General features: G+C 45.0%; 1 protein-coding gene across 1 annotated transcript in view; it reads left to right on the forward strand.

The window, feature by feature from the left end:
• The first annotated feature begins 18,889 nt into the window (after window positions 1-18,889).
• LOC307199210 (vasoactive intestinal polypeptide receptor 1-like) overlaps window positions 18,890-23,245 on the forward strand; it is a 36,373-nt gene continuing 32,017 nt past the window's right edge. Inside the window, exon 1 of the mRNA XM_079946962.1 lies at window positions 18,890-19,046. Coding sequence (XP_079803088.1) covers window positions 19,011-19,046 — 36 coding nt within the window. The 5' untranslated portion in view covers window positions 18,890-19,010. The remainder of the gene's footprint in view (window positions 19,047-23,245) is intronic.

The raw sequence follows: 23,245 nt of genomic DNA on the forward strand, positions 1-23,245 counted from the left end.
AAACACAGATGCCATTCCCACTGGTCAGATTTTTTCAGAATAAAAAAGTTTATGTTATGTGAATTTCCCCCATAACCTCTGTTTGCAGCATGCAGCTAGTTCTGCAAAAGGGACAGACTACCCTCTGCTGGAAGGAAGCTAAAATTGCTTCCAGGTCTACACTGAGTAGTGATACAGCCCCATCTAGCGGCAAATCTAAGACGATGCTTCGCAGTGCCATCAAGGGCACAGAGTTAGGGCAGAAAGCCAGAAATGACAAAGGTCCTCTTCAGGAGCTCCCTGCGAGTATGTGAGCGTGAGGGGGAACTTTCAGCATCTTCTCTTTGCCAGAGATACTCTCACGCAGTGCTGGGGTTGTTGGGTATATTTACCTTGGAAAGAGGAGACTGAGAGGTGAAGGTGACTGATGGACATCTTCAAATATCTCAAGGGCTGACACATGGAAGTGGGAACAAACTTCTTGTCTCCTGCTCTGGGAGGTAGGAATCGAACCCATGGCTCAAAGTTACAAGAAAGGAGGTTCTGCCTAAACATCAGGAAGAACTTTCTGACAGTGAGAGCTCTTCAACAGTGGTTTAGTCTCCCCCGGGAAGTCATAGAATCATAGAATCACCCATGACTGAGTGAGCTCCCGTTGCTCGGTCCCTGCTCCTGCCAACCTAGCATAGAATCATAGAATCATAGAATCGAATCATAGAATCATAGAGCTGGAAGAGACCACAAGGGCCATCGAGTCCAACCCCCTGCCAAGCAGGAAACACCATCAGAGCACTCCTGACATATGGTTGTCAAGCCTCTGCTTAAAGACCTCCAAAGAAGGAGACTCCACCACACTCCTTGGCAGCAAATTCCACTGTCAAACAGCTCTTACTGTCAGGAACTTCTTCCTAATGTTTAGGTGGAATCTTCTTTCTTGTAGTTTGGAACCATTGCTCCGTGTCCGCTTCTCTGGAGCAGCAGAAAACAACCTTTCTCCCTCCTCTATGTGACATCCTTTTATATATTTGAACATGGCTATCATATCACCCCTTAACCTCCTCTTCTCCAGGCTTGTGGATTCTCCTTCCTTGGAGGTTTTTAAGTAGAGGTTGGAGGGCCATCTGTCCTGGATGCTTTAGCTGAGATTCCTACATTCCACTGTGAATAATAATAATAATAATAATAATAATAATAATAATAATAATAAATTATTTATACCCTGCCCATCTGGCTGGGCTTCCCCAGCCACTCTGGGCGACTTCCAACAAAATATTAAAAGACCGTAATCCATCAAACATTAAAAGCTTCCCTAAACAGGGCTGCCTTCAGATGTCTTCTAAAAGTCTGGCAGTTGTTTTTCTCTTTGACATCGCTCACTGGAAGGACAGATCGTGAAGCTGAGGCTCCAATACTTTGGCCACCTCATGAGAAGAGAAGACCCTGATGTTGGGAAAGAAGGAGGGCACAAGGAGAAGGGGACGACAGAGGACGAGATGGTGGGACAGTGTTCTCGAAGCTACCAGCATGAGTTTGACCAAACTGCAGGAGGCAGTGGAAGACAGGAGTGACTGGTGTGCTCTGGTCAATGGAGTCACGAAGAGTCGGACACGACTAAACAACTAAAGAACAACAACAAAGGAGGGCATTCCACAGGGTAGGTACCACTATCGAGAAGGCCCTCTGCCTGGTTCCCTGTAACTTGGCTTCTCACAGTGAGGGAACCTCCAGGAAGGTCCTCAGAGCTGGACCTCAGTGTCTGGGCAGAACGATGGGGGTGGAGACGCTCCTTCAGGTATACTGGGGTGAGGCCATTTAGGGCTTTCAAGGTCAGCACCAACACTTTGAATTGTGCTCGGAACGTACTGGGAGCCAGTGTAGGTCTTTCAAGACTGGTGCTATGTGGTTTGTGCAGCTGCTCCCAGTCACCAGTCTAGCTGCTGCATTCTGAATTAGTTGTAGCTTCTGGGTCACCTTCAAGGGTAGCCCCACATAGAGTGCATTGCAGTAGTCCAAGCGAGAGATAACCATAGCATGCACCACTCTGGTGAGGCAGTCTGCAGGCAGGGAGGGTCTCAGCCTGAGTACCAGATGGAACTGATAAACAGCTCCCCTGGACACACAATTGACTCTGTGGAGGCAGAGAATAGCCATTGTGGGCAATAACCATCCATAGCCCTCTTCCCCATGATTTGTCTAATCCTTTTTTAAAACCACCCAAACTGGTGGCTGTCCCTGCTTCTTGTGGCAGGGAGTTCCACAGTTTGCATTGTGGAAAGAAGCATTTCCTCTGTCTTGCTTTCGTCTGTGTAAGCTGTCCAGGGAAAATAATAATTAAGTCTTTGCCTTCTACTTATTCACTGTCTCCAAAGTATGCACAATTTCGCACACTTCTATAATCCATACTTATAATCCATTACTAACAACTCTCTTAATCTCTCTCTCCTGTTTTACAATTTAGAATACTCATTTAAACATTCTTAAAAGATCAATGACTTCCCTTCTTCTCTTCCCATGGTTCATTTTTCATATCATAAATCCCTGCACATTTTCCATAAACTAAACCATTCAGTATTCCATTACTCCATCCATCAAAACTTATTTACACTGTTTTATCTTAATGCTGCCAATGTTTTCAAGTGTACACAATTCCCCCCCATATATTCAATAAATATTTTCCAGTCTTTAAATGTATGTTCTTCTTGTTCTCTTATTCTATACATTAGGACCTCAAGCGACGCAAACTCCATCAGTTTAAGTTGTCATTCTTCTTTCATTCAGAGTTTGCTCGTTTTCCATTTTGGGGCTAACAAAACATGGGCCGTTGTAGTGGCATACAATAAATAACCTTTTTTTAAAAAAAAATAATATTTATTAAGGGTTTAGGAATTACAAAAAGAAAAAATGAAAATTAAACATAACAATATAATAAAGTACAAAAACAAAAACAAAAACACTACATGACACATTGAATTAATAAAGCAAAACAAAAACAATTAAAAACACTTCCAATATTTTCAATCTTAACTTTCATTCACTTGTTTCATTGACTTCCTCACACCTCCCTTTTTGTATTCCACTTCAATTAACTATTTCAGCAAGTCCTTTCCAACAATAAATAACCTTTTTTGACACCTGGGAATTTCCATCTGAATTATCCCCAATGAATTTTTTTTGGGGGAAAGTACATTTAAACCTTTTTTCAATTCATTATGAATTATTTCCCAATACTCTTTTACCCTTTTGCAGGTCCAACACATATGAAAGAACGTCCCCTCAACCTCATTGCCTCTCCAGCACTTATCTGATTCAGTCTTATACATCTTAGCAAGCTTACTCGGAGTTAAATACCATCTATAAATTATTTTCAAGTACTGTAGTTCTCCTGCAAAGAACAGCATGCTGCACACTTCAAATCGCTTTTCCAAAGTTTTCCCCAGAGACTAAAATCTATATTATGTCCTGTATCTCTTGCAGCGGTGTAGCGTGGGTTGTCAGCACCCGGGGCAAGGCAAGTAATTTGCGCCCCCTAAACCGGGGCAAGGCAAGTAATTTGCGCCCCCTAACCCGGGGCAAGGCAAGTAATTTGCGCCCCCTAACCCAGGGCAAGGCAAATAATTTGTCCCCCCTAACCCAGGGCAAGGCAAGTAATTTGCGCCCCCTAACCCGGGGCAAGGCAAGTAATTTGCGCCACCTAACCCGGGGCAAGGCAAGTAATTTGTGCCCCCTAACCCGGGGCAAGGCAAGTAATTTGCGCCCCCTAACTCGGGGCAAGGCAAGTAATTTTGGCCCCCTAACTCGGGGCAAGGCAAGTAATTTGCACCCCCTAACCCGGGGCAAGGCAAGTAATTTGCGCCCCTAACCCCTAACCTGCTGCCGCTGCCAGCTTCTTCTTGCTGCTGCCTGGGCTGGTCGGGTGTGGTTCTCTCCCGTGCTCAGTGCTGCGCTGGGCGGCCGCTGCACTGTCCCTCCCCCAGATAGTCCCTCCCTCGCTCTCTCTCTCTGCTCCGCACCGCAACGCACGCCTGGCACCCTCCCCCTCCACAGTGGGCGGCGACCCGGCAGCTCGGATCGGATTCGCACAGCCAGCACTGCAGTGAGAGAGAGTGAGTGAGCCAGGTAGGGGCAGAGAGCTGCGAGTGCGAGCGCGCCCCCCCAAATGTTGCGCCCGGTGCGGCTGGCCCCCTGCACCCCCCACGCTACGCCACTGATCTCTTGCCCAGTGTGTCATAGATGCTTTGACAAGCACTTCTTGTACATCTTAGCAAGCCTAAAGGTAAAGGGGCCCCTGACCATTAGGTCCAGTCGTGGCCAACTCTGGGGTTGTGGCGCTCATCTCGCTTTACTGGCCGAGGGAGCCGGCGCACAGCTTCCAGGACATATGGCCAGCATGACTAAGGTGAACCAGAGCAGCGCATGGAAATGCCGTTTACCTTCCCGCCGGAGCGGTACCTATTTATCTACTTGCACTTTGACGTGCTTTCGAACTGCTAGATTGGCAGTAGCAGGGTCCGAGCAATGGGAACTCACCCCGTCGCGGGGATTCGAACCGCCGACCTTCTGATTGGCAAGTCCTAGGCTCTGTGGTTTAACCCACAGTGCCACCTGCGTCCCTTAGCAAGCCTACTCGGAGTTAAATACCACCTATAAATTATTTTCAAGTACTGTAGTTCTCCTGCAAAGAACATCATGCTGCACACTTCAAATCGCTTTTCCAAAGTTTTCCCCAGAGATTAAAATCTATATTATGTCCTGTATCTCTTGCCCAGTGTGTCATAGATGCTTTGACAAGCTCGTCTTTTGTTTCCCAATCTAATAACAGATTGTGCATTTTAGATAAAAGTTTTTCTTTGTTTTGTAGACGTTCTTTTTCAAATTGTGAGCTTGGGTCCGAAAAACAATTTTTCCTGTCTTTTTTTTTTTTACTTAAAAGAAGAAGAAGAAGAAAAGACAGGGAACCTTTTACATCATATTTGCAGAAACAACAACAAAAATAGACTCACTGGCAGGATTTAAATAAACATTTACAATTTTATTTACAGAGAACAAGAAATTTACAGAGAACAAGAATATATAAACAGCAGAATGTAACATGGGATGTAATAAACCAGAGACAGAAGTCGAGGGAGGTCAACAGGGAGGAGTGAAACTAGAAAATGAATGTTGAGAAATGATAATGTAGAATGCCCTCCCACCAGATGTCAGAGAGAAAAACAACTACCAGACTTTTAGAAGACATGTGAAGGCAGCTCTGTTTAGGGAAGCTTTTAATTTTTAAGAGGTTATTGTATTTTGATATTCTGTTCGAAGCAACCCAGAGTGGCTGGGGAAACCCAGCCAGATAGGCAGGGTATAAATAATAATAATAATAATAATAATAATAATAATAATAATAATAATAATAGATATTTGTTATGAGGAAAGAAAATCAATAAAAATTATTTTTTTTAAAAAAAATAATTAATCATAGTAGTACAGTGGTACTTCTAGATGCAAACGGGATCTGTTCCAGAGCCCTGTTCACATCCTGAAGCGAACGCAACCCGCGTCTGTGAGTGGGCGGGTTGCGATTTGCCGCTTCCGTGCATGTGCGTGATGTCATTTTGAGCATCTGCGCATGCACAAGTGATGAAACCCGGAAGTAAGGCGCCACTACCCAGAAGGGCCTCTGCCTGGTTCCCTGTAACTTCACTTCTCGCAGGGAGGAAACCACCAGAAGACCCTCAGAGCTGGACCTCAGTGTCCGGGCAGAACGATGGGGGTGGAGATGCTCCTTCAGGTATACTGGACCGAGGCCATTTAGGACTTTAAAGGTCAGCACTAACACCAATCTTCCTTGAAATTCCCTTTGCCAATGAAAGTATGGAGGAAGAGTTTGATTCGGTGGAAGTCAGCATCATGTCTCCAGAGAGTCATAACACTTAGTGCTTGCAGTGAAACAACATCACATTCAGCCTCTCACCTTGCTAACTGTGACGAGAGAGGGAGTGAGGAGAAAGGGAGGTTGATGCTTTCAATAGAGGTCCCTTGGAGCTGGACCTCAGTGTCCAGGTAGAATGATGGGGGTGGAGACGCTCCTTCAGATATACTGGACCAAAGCCATTTAGGGCTTTAAAGGTCAGCACCAACACTTTGAATTGTGCTCAGAAACGTACTGGGAGCCAATGTAGCTGGTGACTTAAAGGTTATGGGCTAATTTTGTCTCTCTTCTCTTTTATCCTCCTTGTGCCTGTGACATGTGGGATGCCCTCCTTTGTTCATTCATCTGCCCAGCCGGTACTGTTCCTAAAAGCCATAATTGAGACACCCTCCGCCGCCATCCGCAGACCCCTGGGGTGGCCTGCAATGGAAAAGGCACAAGCGGAAAAGGCTCCCATCCTGCGGCTGCTACAGACATGCCGGAATGCCTTTTTTAATTATGGTAATTCTGCCTTGACACTGTAATAAACTCTCTGCTGTTGCAAGTCAAACAATTCAAAAGTGGCGGGGGGGGGGGAATAGGGGTGAGTGTGGAATTAGGCCAGAATTAGAATCCTGATTTGAAAAGGGCCACTGAATGGAGCTGCTGCAGTCAGGTGCTCTGAGCGGGGCAAGGCTGAGAAGATGGATTGATAAGGAGAGGGTCGAAATTACAGGGGTGACTTCCCCTCTAGATATCCAAAGCAGAGCCAGATTAAGACCTTTGAGGCCCCAAACACTTAAAAGATTTGGGTGCCTCCCATCTAATTCAAATTCCAAACAATCATGAGTCATAAAACCAGTGAGCTACACTTATTTATTTATAATTTAATAACTTTTATACAATTTGCTTTTGTGACTATGTGGAACGCAGTTCAGCTACTGACTGATTGATTGATTGTGTGAGTGCAGAAATGGATAAAACAATGACTATCATCAGTGCAGATAAGAAAATTTATTAATTTTATTTTTTATCATCTACAGTACTGTTTTATTTATTTTATAGTACAGTCCATTGATTATTGCTTTCGTTTTATGGATCAATGGTCTTGTTAGATAGTGAAATTCATGTTAAATTGCTGTTTTAGGGGTTGCTTTTAAAAGTCTAGAATGGATTAATACGTTTTACATTATTTTTGATGGGAAAGCGCGGCTTGGTTTGGGAACGCTTTGGTTTTGGAACGGACTTCCGGAACGGATTAGGTCTGAGAACCAAGGGACCATTGTACTTGAAAAGTCAGAGTCACTCCCATTGCTCCACCCCCTTTTGCCTCTGGCTCTACCCACTATTGATAGGCAGCTCCAATGAGGTTGCTGGTGGTAGAAGAAGAAGAAGAGTTTGGATTTGATATCCCGCCTTTCACTCCCTTTAAGGAGTCTCAAAGCAGCTAACATTCTCCTTTCCCTTCCTCCCCCACAACAAACACTCTATGAGGTGAGTGGGGCTGAGAGACTGGCCCAAGGTCACCCAACAGCTGCATGTGGAGGAGCGGAGACACGAACCCAGTTCACCAGATTACGAGACTACCGTTCTTAACCACTACACCACACTGGCTCACTGGTGTAGCCTTTGGGCTGGAAAAGGTTCCCCAACCCCCCAAAGCTACTCCCTAGCTGCTCTTCAAGCACTGCACCCTGGCCATTGCTGAGTGTGTCCAAACACACTTAGTGTTTGTCAGGGCTGAGCGGCCAGCAGCAGCCTGCAATGAGAGATGATTCAGGAGCTGGGAGCCACGGAGGAAGCCAGTACACAGGGCCAAAGAATGAGCCGGCACTCTGTTCTCACAAGAAGCTGTGGCAATCACACAGGGTCCCCGGCGTTTTGCCGTCTATTGATCCCTGTGCCCCCACTTTATTTCTCGCTGCCACCACCCAGGCCCTACCTGGGACAATACTGAGTCCAGTCAGGGTCAAATTGGAAGATAAACTTCTGTTTATTTATTGCAATTTAACAAGCATGTGGTTTCATAAACAGTATCGGTCAATTACAATCATGGGGTGCCTATCCAGACCTAAAACTTCCGCTACCTGCTCTCACTCACTAAACCACCTCTCAGATATTTACTTGTCTTCCTAGCTCCTAACTGTTCCTGACTCAGCTTCTTTCGCTACACGAACTCAACCTACCCACAGACCCTATCCCAATTCACTCCCACTCCAACCAACCAACCACCCAACTCCCAATGACCTCCCTTCACCCCTCCCAGAGCTGGTTCTATAGTCCCTCTGACTCCACCCCCTGGGTTCTGATTGGGTAACTTGTTTAACTATTTCACCTCCAGCACTCTCAGATGTTAATGTCACAGAAGCCTGCAAGCAAAACCTGAGTGTAACAACTCTTTCACCAACAGCTGGTATTCTGGGGCATATAGCCTCTAATGGTGTAATGTTGGAAAATGTCGATCACTTCTCCTACCTGGGCAGCTATCTTTCCACAAGGGCCGGCATTGATGCTGAAATCCAGCATCACCTCAGCTCTGCGAGTGTGGTTTCTCCCAATTGAAGTGCAGAGTGTTTGAGGACTGGGACATTTGCAGGGAAACCAAAATGCTTGTTTGCAAAGCTATTGTACTACCAACCTTACTGTATGCTTGTGAAACATGGACCACTTATAAACGACATCTCCAACTCCTCGAAAGATTCCATCAATGGTTTCTCCAAAAAATCTTACACATCACTTGGGAAGGCAGGCAAACTGATACCAGTGTACTGAAAGAAGCAAAGATCACCAGTGTCAAAGCAATAATTCTTCAACATCAACTTCGTTGGACTGGTCATGTTGTGCGGATGCCTGATAATCGTCTTCCAAAGCAACTACTCTATTCCGAACATAAAAATGGAAAGCGTAATGCTGGTGGTCAACAAAAGAGGTTTAAAGACTGTCTCAAGGCAAATCTAAAAAAAATGTAGTATAAACCCCAACAATTGGGAAACACTGGCCTGCGAGTGCTCCAGTTGGAGAACAGCCTTTACCAAAGGTGTCACGGGCTTTGAAGACAGTCGAACTCAGGACACAAGGGAGAAACGTGCTAAGAGGAAGGCAGGCTTGGCAAATCCACACCGTGATCAACTCCCACCCAGAAAGCAATGTCCCTACTGTGGAAGGACGTGTGGATCCAGAATTGGCCTCCACAGTCACTTCCAGACTCATTGTTAAAACCGTGTTTATGGGAGACAATCTTACTTGGCTACGAGGGATCACCAAAGAAGAAGAAGGAAGAAGAACGTCACCATTGCAGCTAGTAGCCTTCTCCTCCATGCAAAGCCCTCTTTGAAAGCCATCGTAGCTGGGGGCCATCATTGCCTCCTGTGGGAGCGAATGTCATTGCTGAATTCCATGGGCCAAGAATTCAACAGTTGAATTTAGGAGCAGGCGTCACACCATCAGAGGACTATGCCTTTCAAGCTGGTTCCTCCTAGTTGGCCTCCTCTTGGGCTGATGTGGCAACCCATCAACCTGCCCTTAGAGAGTTCGGGCTTAGCCATTTCTCCATTTGGGGGGCTGGGTATGAATTTTCGCTGGAGCTCACTGAGTTTGGTTATTAAGAAAGCTCTGACCCCTTAACCCACGACATTGTTTAGTGTCTTCCTTCCTGGATGTGGGGCAATGCATTTTCCCCACCCCAAGCAGGCGGACTTATTTAGAAAATTTATCTCCCTGCTCTTCCGATGCATTTGCTATATATATATATATATATATATATATATAGAGAGAGAGAGAGAGAGAGAGAGAGAGAGAGAGAGGTAGCTCGGGTTACATACGCTTCAGGTTACAGACTCCGCTAACCCAGAAATAGTGCTTCAGGATGAGAACAGAAATCATGCTCCGACAGCGCGGCGGCAGCAGGAGGCCACATTAGCTAAAGTGGTGCTTCAGGTTAAGAACAGTTTCAGGTTAAGTACAGACCTCCGGAATGAATTAAGTACTTAACCTGAGGTACCACTGTATGTTTTTAACATATCATTTTCAACAGTAATTAAACATACTTTTACATCTTATTCAGTTTTTTTGACTTCCATCAGTCCTGTCTGAAAATTTTCCAGTCTAATCTCTTAGTATGCATTCCTTATTTTCCCTATTACATTTCAAACTCATAACCAATATCTCTATCTTTTTCTACTTTGTAACACTTCGTATATTTCTCCTTACAAAACCTCTTGTAGTCCTACTAGCATAATTTGTTGATTACAGTTGCTCTTCAAATAATTCATATACTTCTTCCAATCTTCTGTAAATCTCTGGTCCCGCAGGTTTTGAATCCTTCTGATTCATTTGCATTGTGTCAATTGCATTGCCAGGGGTATTTTTAGCCCATCGGACCGAGTTGCATAACCAGAGCATATGGGACCGCCTTTAAGTTTGATTACTCTTTAATAAAGCTATTCCGTGTTTAATTTTAGCTCTTGGAGAAGTGTGAGGTTGTTCTCCATCTGTCATGCTGGAAAGATTTATTAAAACACACACACACACAAATGTTTTAATAATTAAGAAATGGAAAGGATTTGATTATCTAAAAGGTTGGAAGATGGTGCTCGATTTGTTGCTGCTGTTGTTGCAGGGCTTGCTAGAAATTGCCTTAAAGGGGAAGTGTGTCACACTGCCTCAATCAATGTGACGGAGAGGCACTGCCACCGCAAAGTTGAATGCACCATCTGGTCCTGCTCTGCACTCTTCTTAAGTGAGCGAATATAGACTTCTTGTTGTGAGTGTGTTTTTAAACGGCTGGGTGATCATTATCTTTAACTCATCTTTCCTCGGGGAAACATTATTGAGTGAAACAGGAGGTGAGTGTCAGGCCTCAGACCCAGGATGAAAATCAGTTGCTGGAAATCCATAGCCTTCAGCACTTCTCTGATGAAAATAAGGATGTCATATTCAATGATGCTGATGGTGCTGCTGATGTGCCGGTATGGTGTAGTGGTTAAGAGCGGTGGACTCGTAATCTGGTGAACCGGGTTCGCGTCCCCGCTCCTCCACATGCAGCTGCTGGGTGACCTTGGGCCCTAGTCACACTTCTTTGAAGTTTCTCAGCCCTATTCACCCCACAGAGTGTTTGCTGTGGGGGAAGAAGGGAAAGGAGATTGTTAGCCGCTTTGAGACTCCTTAGGGTAGTGATAAAGCAGGCTATCAAATCCAAACTCTTCTCTTCTTATTTATACTCCACCCATCTCACTGGGTTACCCCAGTAACTCTGGGTAGATAGATAGATAGATAGATAGATAGATAGATAGATAGATAGATATAAAGGTGAAGGACCCCTAGCAGTTAAGTCCAGTCACAGATGACTCAGGGGTTGCAGTGCTCATCTCGTTTTACAGGCCGAGGGAGCCGGCATTTGTCCGCAGACAGTTTTTCAGGGTCATGTGGCTAGCATGACTAAGCTGCTTCTGGCGCAACGGAACACTGAAACCAGAGCAACGCATGGAAACACTGTTTACCTTCCCGCTGGAGCGGTACCTATTTATATACTTGAACCTTTTTTTTTTTGCGTGCTTTCAAACTGCTAGGTTGGCAGGAGGTGGGACTGAGCAACGGGAGCTCACCTCGTCATGGGAATTTGAACCGCTGACCTTCTGATCGGCAAGCCCAAGAAGCTCAGTGGTTTAGACCACAGTGCTGTGGGAATTTTCTGGGGTGCAGGAGAGGATATATTGACTAATTATATCCTTATCCAACTTGTGCTAACAAATTCCCAAAATATCAGCAGAGTTTATAGACATTCCCCTTTAAGTTCGCAACGGTAACGCTTGCACAGGTTCGCTAGAACCTCTATAATAATTACTCTGGTAATTTCCCCTTTTGTTCCCTCTTAAAATACAAGACACGACACAGTCTTTATAAAAGTATAAAAGAGTTTACTCACCTTCTGTTCACAATATGATCCCAGAAGGCATACAGCTTTAAAAAGTTACATACACTTAGAATCTATCTTATAGGAAGATAGTACTGTCCTCTCTTGGCTGAGAGCCAAGAGGGCATGTTGCTCCTTCAAAAGATGAAGATGAGAGAGGCAAGAGAGAGAATGGCTGCCTGCCCTGTGCTTTTATCATTACCTGCACAGGTGAGGCCACACCCACCTCTGGTCACATGCGGAGGAAGTCCGTCCCCAGGAGGTTTACCTGCTTGCTGGACAGACATCCCTCCCCATGTTCTAACATGTACACTCTAGGAATGTTGTCATTGACTGCTCCTGTGTTTACATCCCACAAGTGCCACCTGAGTCCCATATATATACACACAGCGGTACCTCAGGTTACAAACTTAATTCGTTCCAGAGATCCGTTCTTAACCTGAAACCGTTCTTAACCTGAGGCACGCTTTCACTAATGGGGCATTCTGCTGCCGCCATGCCACTGGCGTGCGGTTTCCGTTCTCATCCTGAGCCAAAGCTTGTAACCCGAGGTACTACTTCCTGTTTAGCAGAGTTTGTAACCTGAAGCGTTTGTAACCTGAGGTACCACTGTGTGTGTGTGTGTGTGTGTGCGCGCACACACACACACACACACACACACAATCAGTGCTTTTTTCTGGGGGACGCATACCCCTAAACATTTTGTGAATGTAATGGGAGAAGAAACTTTTTATTTATTTATTTATTTATTTATTTAGTTTCTTCTCTAACATGGTGAATTGTCTGTTCCATTGCTACCACTGATGGTGGCCTCAATTCCTGCCATGGTGTTTCCTGAGTCACAGATGGAAGCGGGCGTTTAATGTGTGAAGCAGTGTGGAATATGGATGTGTGATAAAATGAGGTAATGTGAGATAATGCATGTTCTTTGTACTTTTGTCCATTTACTGTATTTATTTTTCTGGATTTGAACTATAAAATGGTGATTTTCTTGAGTCAAAATGAGAGTACCCCTAAACATTTTTAAAGAAAAAAAAGCACTGAACTTAATAAAACATTAAACATTAAAAAACTACCCCACACAGAACTCCCTTCAGATGTCTTTTAAAGGTTGTCTAGTTACTTATCTCCTTGGCTCGGGGGTCACATAACTCCATACACTGTAACACTTCTCTGAAGAAAATAGGGACGTCCTAAGGAAAAGCGGGACATTCTGGGATCGAATCAGAAGCCCGAATGGCTTCTGTAAATCCAGGACTGTCCCTGAAAAATAGAGACATTTGGATGGTCTGGGAATGACAGCTGTGGAAAGGGGTTATTGAACTCAGGAGCTGGTTACAGGTTTTTCACAGCTGGCCACAGTGAGGATGAATTGCTCCAGGATAATGGAGTAGATGGTCCTTTGGCCTGATCCTGCAGGCCTCTTCTTAAGTGAGTTGCACTGCACTGAAACTCTGCTCTGGTCTTCCCAGGGCATCTGGTTGGCCACTCTGAGAACAGAATGTTGGACAAGATGGGCCTTTGGCCTGTGACCTGGTGTCACAGACTGCCTGAAGAGGAATGGTGGGGGCACCAGCTGGTGGACCCCCAAGGGAACCCCCAGGGGAAGAAGGCCCAAGGCCAGGGAACTAATAATGGGACGATGACAAGTGGTCAGAGGGAGAAGAGGGAGAAAACTGGGAGGAGGAGGTGTCAGAAGCTGTAGCGGCAACAGGGTTTAGTGAGCAGGAAGAGGCTGGGGCAGAGTGCAGTCCAGAATCAGACGCAGGAGAGGAGGGGGGGGGGGGTCAGGAAACAGAGATGGGGCAGGCTGCTGCAGAATCCAGGGAATCGCCCTCTCCTGCTGTGGTCGGTTCCCAGAACATGTAGCGGAATGAAGAGGGCGGAGCAACAAGAGACTAGACAAAGGAGCCAGAAATTTGGGAAGGACCCTGTGAAGAAGGAGTCTTAGGGAACAGTGGGAAGGCCCTCACAAGTGCCTTACTGGGGAAGACCTATTGGGAACAGTTGCTGTGATCACTAGTGAAATATACTCGGAGTTCTGTAGTGATTTCATGCTCTTTATTGCAGCTTGTAAAACAGTGACTGAATTGCCCCCCCCCAAACCTCAGGCTTTAATAATAATAATAATAATAATAATAATAATAATAATAATAATAATAATTTATTTATACCCCGCCCATCTGGCTAGGTCCCCCCAGCCACCCTGGGTGGCTTCCAACAAAACACTAAAATACTATAACCTATTAAAAATTAAAAGCTTCCCTAAACAGGGCTGCCTTTAGATGTCATCTAAAAGTTTGGTAGTTATTTTTCTCTTTGACATCTGGTGGGAGGGTGTTCCACAGGGCGGGTGCCACTACCAAAAAGGCCCTCTGCCTGGTTCCCTGTAACTTGGCTTGTCGCAGTGAGGGAACCGCCAGAAGGCCCTCAGTGCTGGACCTCAGTGTCTGGGCTGAACGATGGGGGTGGAGACGCTCCTTCAGGTATTTACACAATGAATCCCGTCTGATTGGCTGATTCTGCTTCCCTCCTGGAGCCTGATTGGTCTTTTTCTGCAGGCCCATCAGCATTCTAGGATCCTACCAGCCTAATAGGCTGATTAACGTCCTCCTGGAGCCTGAATGGTCTTTTCCTGCAAGCCAATCAGTTGTTGCATTCTAGGATCCTACTTGCCTATTGTTGTAGGATCCAAGCTTAGTACATAACAACCAGTTTTGGTTTCTTCGAATGAAGAATTAATTTCAATGACACGGGGTGTTTTATTGCTGACTTCCTCCTGTCTCTGGCACCTGATATCTACCTGGCCTCTATGAAAACAGGATGTTGGTCTACAGAAGCCATTGTCTTGACGCAGCAGCCTCTTCTTCTTATCTACATGGCACACTTCAAATATCCTCTACCTCTGCAAGTCTCCTCTCTCCCCTGCCCTTCGTCAGGAGCCTCAGCAGGAGGTGATGTTTTTGTTCCTTTTCTCAATCTGCCAGTGACTTTTATAGAAAGAAACACGAGACCTTTTCCCTTTCTTTCTTTTTAATTGCAGCTGCAACATGTTGTGTGGTGGATTTCACATCCTGCCTGATGGAGATGCATTATGTACCTCCCAATCACCACACTTTCTAATTCTATCCTTTCAAATAACTTCTCTTAATTTCAATCCCATCAACGTGACAACAATTACGCCATTTGGTTCAGCTTTTCCTGGATTCGCTGGCTGTTTTAAGGCCTGGAAATAGTACAGATTCAGCAGGCCTGATTGCATATAAATAGATTCGTGTTGCTTATTTAAAGAGAAAAGGATGAATGAGAGAAGGGAGGAGGGAGGGAGGGAGGGAGGGAGGGAGGGAGGGAGGAAGGAAGGAAGGAAGGAGGGAAGGAAGGAAGACAGACGGACTGAAAGAACTTGGCTCATGCTGGGATAGCTCAGTACAGAATGAGGCTCTGAATCTCAGTATAGTGGATTCAAGCCCCACACAGAATCATAGAGTTGGAAGGGACCCTGAGGGTCATTTAGACCAACCCCCTACAATGTAGGAATCTCAGCTAAAGCATCCATGACAGATGGCCATCCAACCTCTGCTTAAAAACCTCCAATGAAGGACAGTCAACCACCTTCCGAAGGAGTCTGTTCCACCATTGAAAAGCTCTTCCTGATGGAGTATCATTTTTTTGGTTCGGGTCCTACCCTCTGGAGCAGGACAGCATCTTCCATGTGACTGACAGTGCTTTAGATACTTGTAGATGACATATCTCCTCTTTCCCAGGCTCAACATACCCAACTCCTTCAACTGTTCCTCATAAGTCTTTTTTTATAATTTTTTTATTGATTTTCATCATGAAAAATACATATCACACCACATTACAACTTTAACAAATTTTCTCGTTTTTGAACTTCCTTCAGCCTCTCTGACAATCATCCGAATTAAACTTTTTGATTACACATTTCCTAAATTAGCTATTGCCTTCTAACAAACCCTTCCACACCTATTTTTCTTTTTTACAATATTTCTTAGGTTTTTACAGAGCTTCTTTAAGCCACTAACGTTATTTCATTGTCACTTATGCATTCCCAATATTCCACTAACTTTCCCCAGTCCTCAATGAACTTTTGATCTCGTAGATATCTGATCTTCCCTGTTAGTTTATCAAGCTCTGCATAGTCCATCAGCTTCATTCTCCACTCCTCCAATGTTGGTACTTGTTCTTGTTTCCAGTTCTGGGCCAGTAATATTCTTGCCGCTGTTACTGCATATTGGAAAAGTTTACAATCCTTTCTATTTATTTCATTTCCTATAATCCCTAAAAGAAAGGCCTCTGGTTTCTTAACAAATGTATATTTCAACATTTTTTTCAATTCATTATATATCAATTCCCAGAAGCTCATCACTTTCTTACATTCCCACCACATATGGTAAAAAGTACCATCCTTTTCTTTGCATTTCCAACATTTCTTTCATGTTTTATACATTTTTGCAAGTTTTACCGGTGTAATATACCAACTGTAAATCATTTTCATAACATTTTCCTTTAACGCAGTACATGCGGTAAATTTGATATTTTTGTTCCATAATTTAATCCAATCATTAAATTGTATATTATATCCAAAATCTCTGGCCCAATGTATCATAACAGATTTAACTTCTTCATCCTTTGTATGCCATTCCAGCAATATCTTATACTTATCTCCTCTTTCCCAGGCTCAACATACCCAACTCCCTCAACTGTTCCTCATAAGTCTTGGCTTCCAGATCCTCAATCATCTTGTTCGCCCTTGTCTGCACACATTCCAGCTTCTCAAGATCCTTCTTGAATTGCCATGCCCAGAACTGGACACAGGACTCCAGGTGTGGTCTGACCAAGGCAGAATAAATTGGTACTATTCCTTCCCTTGGGGACGCAGGTGGCGCTGTGGGTTAAAGCCTCAGCGCCTAGGGCTTGCCGATCGAAAGGTCGGCGGTTCGAATCCCTGCGGCGGGGTGCGCTCCCGCTGCTCGGTCCCAGCGCCTGCCAACCTAGCAGTTCGAAAGCACCCCCGGGTGCAAGTAGATAAATAGGGACTGCTTACCAGCGGGAAGGTAAACGGCGTTTCCGTGTGCGGCTCTGGCTCACCAGAGCAGCGATGTCACGCTGGCCACGTGACCCGGAAGTGTCTCCGGACAGCGCTGGCCCCTGGCCTCTTAAGTGAGATGGGCGCACAACCCCAGAGTCTGTCAAGACTGGCCCGTACGGGCAGGGGTACCTTTACCTTTATTCCTTCCCTTGACCTGGACCTTCTATTGTTGCAGCCAATTAGCTTTTTTTTTTTGCTACTGCATCACACCGTTGACTCATGTGAAGCTTGTGGTCTGCTAAGACCCCTAGATCCTTTTCGCATGTACTACTGGCAAGCCAGGTGTCCCCCATCTTATATTGGTGCAGTTGGTGCAGCTCATCCAGCCCTGGAAGTCTGAATTCATTTAAAGTAGCTTGACATTGCCACCATGAGTTTGACCAAACTGCGGGAGGCAGTGGAAGACAGGAGTGCATGGCGTGCTCTGGTCCATGGGGTCACAAAGAGTTGGACACGACTAAATGACTAAACAACAACAACAACAGACATTGCCATGCCACCTCCTTTTCTATGTTGAGCTGAAATTCCCTCCTTACACCATTTATTCTGTTATCACCAGGTTGGGCATCACTTTCCTTTTGAGTGAAGACAGCAACAAAGTATATGTTGAGCAGGTCCACCTTCTCTCTGGGCAGTGAAGAGAGCTGATTGGCCAGAGAACAGAAGACTGGCAGAAAAGTCTCTCTGAGCCTCTGTAAATTCAAACGGATTAGGGAAGAATGTGGAGAGCAGGAAAGAGTGCAGATTTGAGATTTTGGGGGAAACCCTTTTTAAAAAAATCTCTTGACATTCCGCTTGGGAGCCGGCCAGAGTGACTGGGAAAACCCAATCAGATGGGCAGGGTATAAATAAATTATTATTATTATTATTATTATTATTATTATTATTATTAGTGCTGGTTGACTGAATGGACCAGCCTCCACTGATTTTAATTGGGCAGGAGGAAGCAATACAATGAGCACAAACACTAGAATCCCATGACAATTAATTGTTTGCAACCACCCATTAAATCGATGTTCTCCATTTGCAATCTATATTAATTAACTTGTGGAGCCCTCAACCCCACAGGATCCCAAATCTGTGCATACCACACATTCTTATAAGTCCCCCATTGAAAGGACATGTTTGATGCTCCACCCAACTTTTCACCTCTGGCCATACCCACCCATCTGACCCCTGAAAGGTTGTCTATGAGGGAATGTGGCCCTTGAGCTGCAGAAAGCTTCGCCATCCCAGCTGTACAGTGTGTTGTGCATTTTTTAATAGAAAATTGCTGGAGGTTCCAACAAAGGAAGGATGGCTTTTCAAAACGACGGAGTACGTGAACTGGTGAGATGAACAGCAAAGATTAGTGACCGAAATGACGGGAAATTCCTTGAGGACTGGAAACGTTTCATTGAGTAATATTGTGAGATGAAAACGTGAGCAGGATTTGAAATATGAGCAGCAGTGTTAATATACAGTGGTACCTCAGGTTACATACACTTCAGGTTACATACGCTTCAGGTTACAGACTCCGCTAACCCAGAAATAGTGCTTCAGGTTAAGAACTTTGCTTCAGGATGAGAACAGAAATCGGGCTCCGGCGGCACAGCGGCAGCGGGAGGCCCCATTAGCTAAAGTGGTGCTTCAGGTTAAGAACAGTTTCAGGTTAAGAACGGACCTTCAGAACGAATTAAATACTTAACCCGAGGTACCACTGTATTAAGATAAATACATTAGAGAGGATGTATTGAATATTATATTATATGTAAAATATACAGCATTTAAGGGTATTCAGTGTGGAAGGGAAGTCAATGGAGAAAGCAATTTACGGTCTGTACAGTTTTTTTCTTGAGAAATCAATAAATAAGATTTCTTTTTCTTTTTCTTTTTTTTAAAGAACATTACAGTGATAGCAATAGCAATAATAGTCATTATTCCTGTCTTTCTACTACTGCTGGTAAGATGCTAATGAAGATGGTGTTTTTGCTTACCTGTGAGGACTGGAGCCTGCAGGGAGAATTGCTCTTTGAAAGCTGAGCTGAGAAGGTGTATCTTAAGAGGCGGTGCTTGATTGGTGTGGATCGTCAGCCGTGTGCCGGCAGGGACAGAGTCTCCTGCTGCGACTGAAGATGCTGCTAACTTTCTGCTCGCTGTTCTTCCCCTTGGTAAGTGAATCCATTCTTTGCCTTTCCAGGGAGCGAAATCCTTAGGCAGCCTGCTCCTCTTTGGGAGAAGCTGGTTTGTGCCTTCGCAAAGTGTCAGCTTATTCCTTCTTTAGGGGTCCATGAGGAGCCCTTAAAAGCCCCTGGGCGTCCTGCAGTGCTCCATTGAGGCGGTTTAAGAAGAGTTAAATAGTCAGATTACTGTTCTTTCATTGCAGTTTTGAGAGTGGAACAGACAGAAGTGGGTTGAGGTCACCGGTTAGCGAGGACCATAGAGGTGTGATCTTAGGAACCGGGAGTGTGGCATGTTGTTGTTGTTTAGTCATTTAGTCGTGTCCGACTACTCTTCGTGACCCCATGGACCAGAGCATGCCAGGCACTCCTGTCCTCCACTGCTTCCCGCAGTTTCGTCAAACTCATGCTGGTAGCTTTGAGAACACTGTCCAACCATCTCATCCTCTGTCGTCCCCTTCTCCTTGTGCCCTCCATCTTTCCCAACATCAGGGTCTTTTCCAGGGAGTCTTCTCTTCTCATGAGGTGGCCAAAGTACTGGAGCCTCAGCTTCAGGATCTGTCCTTCCAGTGAGCACTCAGGGCTGATTTCCTTCAGAATGGAGAGGTTTGATCTTCTTGCAGTCCATGGGACTCTCAAGAGTCTCCTCCAGCACCATAATTCAAAAGCATCCATTCTTTGGCAATCAGCCTTCTTTATGGTCCAGCTCTCACTTCCATACATCACTACTGGGAAAACCATAGCTTTAACTATACGGACCTTTGTTGGCAAGGTGATGTCTCTGCTTTTTTGATGTCTGATGTCTCTGGCATGAGAAGCTGGCAATTATTCTCAGGTGAATTCATACAGGGAGCAAGGACACAACAGGGCATGTCTATGTGTGTTGTGCCAGCAGCTGAGGTTATCAGATGCTTAGCCACTTCCACTCTCAATTATGGCTTAAATAATTGTTGCTGCTGCTGAACCTCTGCTGTGGAGACAGTGTTTGCCTTCGTCTGATGGCTCAAGGAGCACCTGGCAGGCCAAACCCCAATGATGGGGGTCACCACCACAGACGTTTCTTTTTACTGGGAATTTTAACAGAAGGAGAAATGGGGGAGAGAAGAGAATGGAGAAAGCAGAAGGGAGAGAAGAGAGAGGCAGAAATGCAAAGAAGACAAATATTAGTAATGGAGTCTCATCTTTCAGGATGGGTTTAAAAATGGATATTCAGAACTATTATTATTATTATTTATACCCTGCCCATCTGGCTGGGTCTCCCCAGCCACTCTGGGTGACTTCCAACAAAGTATTAAAATACAGTGGTCTGTTAAACATTAAAAGCTTCCCTAAACAGGGCTGCCTTCATGTCTTCTAAAAGTCTGGTAGTTGTTCTTCTTTTTGACATCTGGTGGGAGGGTGTTCCACAGGGTGGGTGCCACTACCAAGAAGGCCCTCTGCCTGGTTCCCTGTAACTTAGCTTCTCGCAATGAGGGAACCACCAGAAGGCCCTCGGCGCTGGACCTCGGTGTCTGGGCTGGACTTTGGGGTGGAGATTGGAGATATTCCTTCAGGTATACTGGACCGAGGCTGTTTAGGGCGTTAAAGGTCAGCACCAACACTTTGAATTGTGCTCGGAAACTATATGAATATCTAACGCAAGAATCGCAGAATTGTAGAATTGGGCGGGACCCTGGGGTTCATCTAGCCCAGTGTTTCTAAACTTGGGTCTCCAGCTGTTTTTGGACTACATTTCCCATTATCCCTGACCACTGGTTTTGCTAGCTAGGGATGATGGGAGCTGTAGTCCAGAAACAATTGCAGACCCAAGTTTGTGAAACACTGATCAAGTCCCAATCCCCTTCAATCTCAACTAAAGCATCCATGATGGATGGTCATCTAATGTCTGCTTAAAACCCTGCAAGGAAGGAGGGTCCACAACCCCCTTAGGGCTCAGACCAATGGGATCAGACCAACACTCTGTTTCTCACAGTGGCCAACCAAATGCCTGTGGGAAACCTGTGGTCAGGATTCGAGCGCAAGAGCTGTCTCCCTTCTTGTAGTTTCCAGCAACTGGGATTCAGGAGGAAAGCGTGGAGGCAGGGCCTAGTCATCAATCGCTTTTTCTTCCTTCGTGAATTTGTGAAATCCTCTTTCAAAGGCACCCAACTCGGTGGCCATCGCTGCCTCTTTTGGGAGTGAGTTCCAGAGTTTAAACTAAATTACTAAATGCAGATCTGGTTCACTCAGCCAGATGGTTGGGCTATGAATAATAAATTATTATTATTATTATTATTATTATTATTATTATTATTATTATTGATTTTTCTTGTTCCCTGAGCTCCACAGGCTCTTCTGTACTTAGAAGTGCTGCTAGTGAACTTGCTTGAATTCAGGAAACTTCCACATCACGATTGCTTTCTGCACTCACATTCCTTTAGGGATCAATGGCGACCTCATTCCTATTTTTCTCTCTTCTGATAACAGTAGAGCCTAATTCATCCTTCTTCTTTTAAGCTTTCTTGAGTCCAAGTAGTAGTTTCCTTGAATGCATGGCAAAAATGGGAGAGTTTTAAATCAAAATATTGTTTCAGTTATGGCTAGATAAGCAAGGGGAGTGGGGCGTTTGTACCCACGCTAGCAGTGATGACAGGTTTTTGTTTTTTTCACTTCAGCCTCCTTAAGAAGGAGTTTGAACAGATTTCTTGGGTGTTTGTAAGCGGAACGTTGTGACATTTGCGTTTCGGGAAAAACAGGTTTTTGGCTCAAATTCAATTCCCGTCTTCTCAGAAAAGGGCGAGACGTTTCTGAACACACACACACACACACGAACACACACGATACCATAAATTAATACAAGGAAGGAGAGTTAAAATAAGAAATCTAGACATGAAAATCTGGAAAATAGCATTCACAGGAGCCTGATTGCTCAACCCCTGACTGAGGTAAAAAATCCACAGCACAGCAGTTTGGCAGCCAGTCAGAATCCATTTCTGAAGGCCCTGTATTTTTTAAGGCCTGGAAGTACATCTGGAAACCTAAAGGAAACTGTCAGGGAGACAAAGGCATACTCATTTCACAACAGAAAAATGGGTGCTGCCCTCGATCTCCTCCCCCAAATAGGCAAAGCACATACACCCCTCAAAAAAAGCAAATAAAATATGGGCAACAAAAGGGGAAGGGCAGCCCCCCAGAATAGGCAACCCTCCCATCTACCCCCATACAAATACTTACATACAGTGGTACCTTGGTTCTCAAACTCAACCCATTCCAGAAGTCCGTTCCAAAACCAAAGCATTCCAAAACCAAGGCGCGCTTTCCCATGCAAAATAATGCAAAACAGATTAATCCGTTCCAGACTTTTAAAAACAACCCCAAGCAGCAATTTAACATGAATTTTGCTATTTAACGAGACCATTGATCCATGAAATGAAAGCAATCAGCAATGTGCTGCAGTCACACAATCAGTCAATCAATCAGTAGCTGAACTGGGCTCCACACAGTCACAAAAACTCAAAATAAATAGCAAAAACAGATGGACCTCTGCATAATACTCAAAACGGAAGTGTTGTACTCAAATTGGAAGCATAACACCGGGTTTGCAGTGTTTGGGTTCCAAGTTGTTTGATTACCAAGGCGTTTGAGAACCAAGGTATCACTGTACATCAAAGCATGTGACTTTGGCCAAATCAACAATAATTCAGCCTAACCCACCTAACAGCAGGGCTGTTGTGGGAAAAAATTAAAGGCCGGGGCGCAGACACTCCCACTCCCTCTGACCTAACTTTGTGGGACCAATCATTCAGCCTTGCCTACTTTGCAGGGTTGGTCTAAGCCCCTGTTATAGGACTGTGCACCGACACAGACATCCTGATCTGATTTGTGGGACCGATCCTTCAGCCTAGCCAATTTGTAGGTCCAGACTGGTCCCTGCGTGCTGCCAAACCTATGAAACCCACTCCTCTCGCATGGCAGCCCCCAGCCATTGCCTCTCTCTCTCTCTCTCTCTCTCTCTCTCTCTCTCTCTCTCTCTCTCGGTTTCCTTTGTCTGCCTGAGCAATTTCTGCCTGCATGGGTGGTTGCATCTGAATGCCTGACGAGCGCACCTAGTAATTATCATTACTCTTAATGCCTTTGAACACGTGAAGCACTTTTGACAGCTATTAACTTTTAATTGGAATGACAAAAAGAGTCACGGAACATGTCAGAAA

The sequence above is a fragment of the Podarcis cretensis genome (assembly GCF_951804945.1).
Source record: "Podarcis cretensis genome assembly, chromosome: 12".
In the NCBI taxonomy this organism is placed as follows: Eukaryota; Metazoa; Chordata; class Lepidosauria; order Squamata; family Lacertidae; genus Podarcis; species Podarcis cretensis.